This window comes from Salvelinus fontinalis, unplaced genomic scaffold, assembly GCF_029448725.1.
Source record: "Salvelinus fontinalis isolate EN_2023a unplaced genomic scaffold, ASM2944872v1 scaffold_1504, whole genome shotgun sequence".
NCBI classification, from domain to species: domain Eukaryota; kingdom Metazoa; phylum Chordata; class Actinopteri; order Salmoniformes; family Salmonidae; genus Salvelinus; species Salvelinus fontinalis.
This window is the reverse complement of record NW_026601713.1, coordinates 21,091-29,742: the sequence shown is the minus strand read 5'-3', so window position 1 is coordinate 29,742 and position 8,652 is coordinate 21,091. Positions and strand designations below refer to the sequence as shown.

Below are 8,652 nucleotides of genomic sequence, written 5' to 3'. Positions count from 1 at the left end.
CCGATAGGAGAAATACAGATCACTTTTGGAGAAACTGGGCCCTGGGCATCAATTCATCAAGGGATCAGGTCAGAACAGGTTTTTAATGGGTTTCCTGTAGTTACACTAAGTCACTAGTAACAACATTGTATATAACACACAGTATTTGCATGGCAATAAACCAGTCAGAAAAATGGAGAGAGTTCTCCTCCACATTTCATCAGATTTGTTTTCAGTATTTTATTCATGACACCTGGTGTTACTCAGAACAGGTGTAAATCACCAGCTTTGTCTCGTCAACAGGAACATACCAGCATCACAGTTCTATGTACCCAGCTTTGTCTCGTCAACAGGAACATACCAGCATCACAGTTCTATGTAGCCAGCTTTGTCTCGTCAACAGGAACATACCAGCATCACAGTTCTATGTACCCAGCTTTGTCTCGTCAACAGGAACATACCAGCATCACAGTTCTATGTACCCAGCTTTGTCTCGTCAACAGGAACATACCAGCATCACAGTTCTATGTACCCAGCTTTGTCTCGTCAACAGGAACATACCAGCATCACAGTTCTATGTACCCAGCTTTGTCTCAGTCAACAGGAACATACCAGCATCACAGTTCTATGTACCCAGCTTTGTCTCGTCAACAGGAACATACCAGCATCACAGTTCTATGTACCCAGCTTTGTCTCGTCAACAGGAACATACCAGCATCACAGTTCTATGTACCCAGCTTTGTCTCGTCAACAGGAACATACCAGCATCACAGTTCTATGTAGCCAGCTTTGTCTCGTCAACAGGAACATACCAGCATCACAGTTCTATGTAGCCAGCTTTGTCTCGTCAACAGGAACATACCAGCATCACAGTTCTATGTACCCAGCTTTGTCTCGTCAACAGGAACATACCAGCATCACAGTTCTATGTACCCAGCTTTGTCTCGTCAACAGGAACATACCAGCATCACAGTTCTATGTACCCAGCTTTGTCTCGTCAACAGGAACATACCAGCATCACAGTTCTATGTACCCAGCTTTGTCTCGTCAACAGGAACATACCAGCATCACAGTTCTATGTACCCAGCTTTGTCTCGTCAACAGGAACATACCAGCATCACAGTTCTATGTACCCAGCTTTGTCTCGTCAACAGGAACATACCAGCATCACATATGTACTGATGGCGTCCGGTTCTCCTTCACACATTCACTGCACAGAGAGTATTACAACGGAGAGCTGATGACAACGTGGAAACAACTGAAACATAATGAAACATCTTGTAAAACAATGAACAGAAATGCTTTATGTACCAAACACACAGCGGTCAAAGACTGGTCACTAGTCAGACAGGATCTTCTGTGATGGGGTAGTTAAGGATCCTCTCAACACACAGCGGTCAAAGACTGGTCACTAGTCAGACAGGATCTTCTGTGATGGGGTAGGAAAGGATCCTCACAACACACAGCGGTCAAAGACTGGTCACTAGTCAGACAGGATCTTCTGTGATGGGGTAGGAAAGGATCCTCACAACACACAGCAGTCAAAGACTGGTCACTAGTCAGACAGGATCTTCAGTGATGGGGTAGGAAAGGATCCTCTTAACACATCATCAGCTGTTCCAAGGATCCATTCATTATGAACATCCTGAGTGGGGTCACATGGTACCGTTATGAACACAGTTAGGGAGGACGTTCCTCTGGTGTCCCAGAGCAAACGAGGACTGTTGTGATTCCCTCATAGGTCCTATATGACAGGGCAAGTAAGTGCTTATTTCTTCTTGGTGGCTCTCTTTCCTTCGCCCTTCTTGGGTTTCCCCTTGCCTCTCAGTTTCCTCAGCCGACGCATCTCCTCCTTGAAGTCCTCGTGCTCATCTCTGGTGGGGAAACAGGGAGGAAATGGTGTTACTGATGTAAGCAACATTAGAACTACATTAAAGTAGGTGTACAGAAGAACAGAGACAGACAGGGTCTAGAAACCTGTCTGGTTAGAACACAGAGACAAACGGGGTCTAGAACCCTGTCTGGTTAGAACACAGAGACAAACGGGGTCTAGAACCCTGTCTGGTTAGAACACAGAGACAAACTGGGTCTAGAACCCTGTCTGGTTAGAACACAGAGACAAACAGGGTCTAGAAAACTGTCTGGTTAGAACACAGAGACAAACAGGGTCTAGAAAACTGTCTGGTTAGAACACAGAGACAAACAGGGTCTAGAACCCTGTCTGGTTAGAACACAGAGACAAACGGGGTCTAGAACCCTGTCTGGTTAGAACTCAGAGACAAACAGGGTCTAGAAACCTGTCTGGTTAGAACACAGAGACAAACAGGGTCTAGAACCCTGTCTGGTTAGAACACAGAGACAAACGGGGTCTAGAACCCTGTCTGGTTAGAACACAGAGACAAACAGGGTCTAGAAAACTGTCTGGTTAGAACACAGAGACAAACAGGGTCTAGAAACCTGTCTGGTTAGAACACAGAGACAAACGGGGTCTAGAACCCTGTCTAGTTAGAACACAGAGACAAACAGGGTCTAGAAAACTGTCTGGTTAGAACAGAGAGACAAACAGGGTCTAGAAAACTGTAATTTCACTGTCTGGTTAGAACACAGAGACAAACTGGGTCTAGAAAACTGTCTGGTTAGACACAGAGACAATCAGGGTCTAGAACCCTGTCTGGTTAGAACACAGAGACAAACAGGTTCTAGAAACCTGTCTGGTTAGAACACAGAGACAAACAGGGTCTAGAAACCTGTCTGGTTAGAACACAGAGACAAACAGGGTCTAGAAACCTGTCTGGTTAGAACACAGAGACAAGCAGGGTCTAGAAACCTGTCTGGTTAGAACACAGAGACAAACAGGGTCTAGAACCCTGTCTGGTTAGAACACAGAGACAAACAGGGTCTAGTACACAGAGACAAACAGGGTCTAGAAACCTGTCTGGTTAGAACACAGAGACAAACAGGGTCTAGAACCCTGTCTGGTTAGAACACAGAGACAAACAGGGTCTAGAACCCTGTCTGGTTAGAACACAGAGACAAACAGGGTCTAGTACACAGAGACAAACAGGGTCTAGAAACCTGTCTGGTTAGAACACAGAGACAAACAGGGTCTAGAACCCTGTCTGGTTAGAACACAGGGACAAACAGGGTCTAGAAACTTGTCTGGTTAGAACAGAGACAAACAGGGTCTAGAACCCTGTCTGGTTAGAACACAGAGACAAACAGGGTCTAGTACACAGAGACAAACAGGGTCTAGAAACCTGTCTGGTTAGAACAGAGACAAACAGGGTCTAGAAACTTGTCTGGTTAGAACAGAGACAAACAGGGTCTAGAACCCTGTCTGGTTAGAACACAGAGACAAACAGGGTCTAGAAACTTGTCTGGTTAGAACAGAGACAAACAGGGTCTAGAACCCTGTCTGGTTAGAACACAGAGACAAACAGGGTCTAGTACACAGAGACAAACAGGGTCTAGAAACTTGTCTGGTTAGAACAGAGACAAACAGGGTCTAGAACCCTGTCTGGTTAGAACAGAGACAAACAGGGTCTAGAACCCTGTCTGGTTAGAACACAGAGACAAACAGGGTCTAGAAAACTGTCTGGTTAGAACAGAGACAAACAGGGTCTAGAACCCTGTCTGGTTAGAACACAGAGACAAACAGGGTCTAGAAACTTGTCTGGTTAGAACAGAGACAAACAGGGTCTAGAACCCTGTCTGGTTAGAACACAGAGACAAACAGGGTCTAGAACCCTGTCTGGTTAGAACAGAGACAAACAGGGTCTAGAACCCTGTCTGGTTAGAACACAGAGACAAACAGGGTCTAGAAACATGTCTGGTTAGAACACAGAGACAATCAGGGTCTAGAAACCTGTCTGGTTAGAACACAGAGACAAACAGGGTCGAGAAACCTGTCTGGTTAGAACACAGAGACAAACAGGGTCTAGAACACAGAGACAAACAGGGTCTAGAAAACTGTCTGGTTCGAACACAGGGACAAACAGGGTCCAGAAAACTGTCTGGTTAGAACACAGAGACAAACAGGGTCTAGAACCCTGTCTGGTTAGAACACAGAGACAAACAGGGTCTAGAAAACTGTCTGGTTAGAACACAGAGACAAACAGGGTCTAGAAAACTGTCTGGTTAGAACAGAGACAAACAGGGTCTAGAACCCTGTCTGGTTAGAACACAGAGACAAACAGGGTCTAGAAACATGTCTGGTTAGAACACAGAGACAATCAGGGTCTAGAAAACTGTCTGGTGAGAACACAGAGACAAACAGGGTCTAGAAAACTGTCTGGTTAGAATAGAGACAAACAGGGTCTAGAACCCTGTCTGGTTAGAACACAGAGACAAACAGGGTCTAGAAACATGTCTGGTTAGAACACAGAGACAATCAGGGTCTAGAAACCTGTCTGGTTAGAACACAGAGACAAACATGGTCTAGAAACCTGTCTGGTTAGAACACAGAGACAAACAGGGTCTAGAACCCTGTCTGGTTAGAACACAGAGACAAACAGGGTCTAGAAACCTGTCTGGTTAGAACACAGAGACAAACAGGGTCTAGAAACCTGTCTGGTTAGAACACAGAGACAAACCGGGTCTAGAAACCTGTCTGGTTAGAACACAGAGACAAACAGGGTCTAGAAAACTGTCTGGTTAGAACACAGAGACAAACAGGGTCTAGAAACCTGTCTGTTTAGAACACAGAAACAAACAGGGTCTAGAAACCTGTCTGGTGAGAACACAGAGACAACCAGGGTCTAGAAACCTGTCTGGTTAGAACACAGAGACAAACAGGGTCTAGAAACCTGTCTGGTTAGAACACAGAGACAAACAGGGTCTAGAAACCTGTCTGGTTAGAACACAGAGACAAACAGGGTCTAGAAAACTGTCTGGTTAGAACAGAGAGACAAACAGGGTCTAGAAAACTGTAATTTCACTGTCTGGTTAGAACACAGAGACAAACTGGGTCTTTAAAACTGTCTGGTTAGACACAGAGACAATCAGGGTCTAGAACCCTGTCTGGTTAGAACACAGAGACAAACAGGTTCTAGAAACCTGTCTGGTTAGAACACAGAGACAAACAGGGTCTAGAAACCTGTCTGGTTAGAACACAGAGACAAACAGGGTCTAGAAACCTGTCTGGTTAGAACACAGAGACAAGCAGGGTCTAGAAACCTGTCTGGTTAGAACACAGAGACAAACAGGGTCTAGAACCCTGTCTGGTTAGAACACAGAGACAAACAGGGTCTAGTACACAGAGACAAACAGGGTCTAGAAACCTGTCTGGTTAGAACACAGAGACAAACAGGGTCTAGAACCCTGTCTGGTTAGAACACAGAGACAAACAGGGTCTAGAACCCTGTCTGGTTAGAACACAGAGACAAACAGGGTCTAGTACACAGAGACAAACAGGGTCTAGAAACCTGTCTGGTTAGAACACAGAGACAAACAGGGTCTAGAACCCTGTCTGGTTAGAACACAGGGACAAACAGGGTCTAGAAACTTGTCTGGTTAGAACAGAGACAAACAGGGTCTAGAACCCTGTCTGGTTAGAACACAGAGACAAACAGGGTCTAGTACACAGAGACAAACAGGGTCTAGAAACCTGTCTGGTTAGAACAGAGACAAACAGGGTCTAGAAACTTGTCTGGTTAGAACAGAGACAAACAGGGTCTAGAACCCTGTCTGGTTAGAACACAGAGACAAACAGGGTCTAGAAACTTGTCTGGTTAGAACAGAGACAAACAGGGTCTAGAACCCTGTCTGGTTAGAACACAGAGACAAACAGGGTCTATACACAGAGACAAACAGGGTCTAGAAACTTGTCTGGTTAGAACAGAGACAAACAGGGTCTAGAACCCTGTCTGGTTAGAACAGAGACAAACAGGGTCTAGAACCCTGTCTGGTTAGAACACAGAGACAAACAGGGTCTAGAAAACTGTCTGGTTAGAACAGAGACAAACAGGGTCTAGAACCCTGTCTGGTTAGAACACAGAGACAAACAGGGTCTAGAAACTTGTCTGGTTAGAACAGAGACAAACAGGGTCTAGAACCCTGTCTGGTTAGAACACAGAGACAAACAGGGTCTAGAACCCTGTCTGGTTAGAACAGAGACAAACAGGGTCTAGAACCCTGTCTGGTTAGAACACAGAGACAAACAGGGTCTAGAAACATGTCTGGTTAGAACACAGAGACAATCAGGGTCTAGAAACCTGTCTGGTTAGAACACAGAGACAAACAGGGTCTAGAAACCTGTCTGGTTAGAACACAGAGACAAACAGGGTCTAGAACACAGAGACAAACAGGGTCTCGAAAACTGTCTGGTTCGAACACAGGGACAAACAGGGTCCAGAAAACTGTCTGGTTAGAACACAGAGACAAACAGGGTCTAGAACCCTGTCTGGTTAGAACACAGAGACAAACAGGGTCTAGAAAACTGTCTGGTTAGAACACAGAGACAAACAGGGTCTAGAAAACTGTCTGGTTAGAACAGAGACAAACAGGGTCTAGAACCCTGTCTGGTTAGAACACAGAGACAAACAGGGTCTAGAAACATGTCTGGTTAGAACACAGAGACAATCAGGGTCTAGAAAACTGTCTGGTGAGAACACAGAGACAAACAGGGTCTAGAAAACTGTCTGGTTAGAACAGAGACAAACAGGGTCTAGAACCCTGTCTGGTTAGAACACAGAGACAAACAGGGTCTAGAAACATGTCTGGTTAGAACACAGAGACAATCAGGGTCTAGAAACCTGTCTGGTTAGAACACAGAGACAAACAGGGTCTAGAAACCTGTCTGGTTAGAACACAGAGACAAACAGGGTCTAGAACCCTGTCTGGTTAGAACACAGAGACAAACAGGGTCTAGAAACCTGTCTGGTTAGAACACAGAAACAAACAGGGTCTAGAAACCTGTCTGGTGAGAACACAGAGACAACCAGGGTCTAGAAACCTGTCTGGTTAGAACACAGAGACAAACAGGGTCTAGAACCCTGTCTGGTTAGAACACAGAGACAAACAGGGTCTAGAAAGCTGTCTGGTTAGAACACAGAGACAAACAGGGTCTAGAAACCTGTCTGGTTAGAACACAGAGACAAACAGGGTCTAGAAAACTGTCTGGTTAGAACACAGAGACAAACAGGGTCTAGAAACCTGTCTGGTTAGAACACAGAGACAAACAGGGTCTAGAAACCTGTCTGGTTAGAACACAGAGACAAACAGGGTCTAGAAACCTGTCTGGTTAGAACACAGAGACAAACGGGGTCTAGAACCCTGTCTGGTTAGAACACAGAGACAAACAGGGTCTAGAAAACTGTCTGGTTAGAACAGAGAGACAAACAGGGTCTAGAAAACTGTAATTTCACTGTCTGGTTAGAACACAGAGACAAACTGGGTCTTTAAAACTGTCTGGTTAGACACAGAGACAATCAGGGTCTAGAACCCTGTCTGGTTAGAACACAGAGACAAACAGGTTCTAGAAACCTGTCTGGTTAGAACACAGAGACAAACAGGGTCTAGAAACCTGTCTGGTTAGAACACAGAGACAAACAGGGTCTAGAAACCTGTCTGGTTAGAACACAGAGACAAGCAGGGTCTAGAAACCTGTCTGGTTAGAACACAGAGACAAACAGGGTCTAGAACCCTGTCTGGTTAGAACACAGAGACAAACAGGGTCTAGTACACAGAGACAAACAGGGTCTAGAAACCTGTCTGGTTAGAACACAGAGACAAACAGGGTCTAGAACCCTGTCTGGTTAGAACACAGAGAAAAACAGGGTCTAGAACCCTGTCTGGTTAGAACACAGAGACAAACAGGGTCTAGTACACAGAGACAAACAGGGTCTAGAAACCTGTCTGGTTAGAACACAGAGACAAACAGGGTCTAGAACCCTGTCTGGTTAGAACACAGGGACAAACAGGGTCTAGAAACTTGTCTGGTTAGAACAGAGACAAACAGGGTCTAGAACCCTGTCTGGTTAGAACACAGAGACAAACAGGGTCTAGTACACAGAGACAAACAGGGTCTAGAAACCTGTCTGGTTAGAACAGAGACAAACAGGGTCTAGAAACTTGTCTGGTTAGAACAGAGACAAACAGGGTCTAGAACCCTGTCTGGTTAGAACACAGAGACAAACAGGGTCTAGAAACTTGTCTGGTTAGAACAGAGACAAACAGGGTCTAGAACCCTGTCTGGTTAGAACACAGAGACAAACAGGGTCTATACACAGAGACAAACAGGGTCTAGAAACTTGTCTGGTTAGAACAGAGACAAACAGGGTCTAGAACCCTGTCTGGTTAGAACAGAGACAAACAGGGTCTAGAACCCTGTCTGGTTAGAACACAGAGACAAACAGGGTCTAGAAAACTGTCTGGTTAGAACAGAGACAAACAGGGTCTAGAACCCTGTCTGGTTAGAACACAGAGACAAACAGGGTCTAGAAACTTGTCTGGTTAGAACAGAGACAAACAGGGTCTAGAACCCTGTCTGGTTAGAACACAGAGACAAACAGGGTCTAGAACCCTGTCTGGTTAGAACAGAGACAAACAGGGTCTAGAACCCTGTCTGGTTAGAACACAGAGACAAACAGGGTCTAGAAACATGTCTGGTTAGAACACAGAGACAATCAGGGTCTAGAAACCTGTCTGGTTAGAACACAGAGACAAACAGGGTCA

General features: G+C 45.3%; 1 protein-coding gene across 1 annotated transcript in view; it reads right to left on the bottom strand.

Moving 5' to 3' along the window:
* Positions 1 to 204: 204 nt before the first annotated feature.
* Positions 205 to 8,652, bottom strand: part of LOC129849498 (28S ribosomal protein S33, mitochondrial-like) — a 10,984-nt gene continuing 2,536 nt past the window's right edge. Inside the window, exon 3 of the mRNA XM_055916327.1 lies at positions 205 to 1,853. Coding sequence (XP_055772302.1) covers positions 1,748 to 1,853 — 106 coding nt within the window. The 3' untranslated portion in view covers positions 205 to 1,747. The remainder of the gene's footprint in view (positions 1,854 to 8,652) is intronic.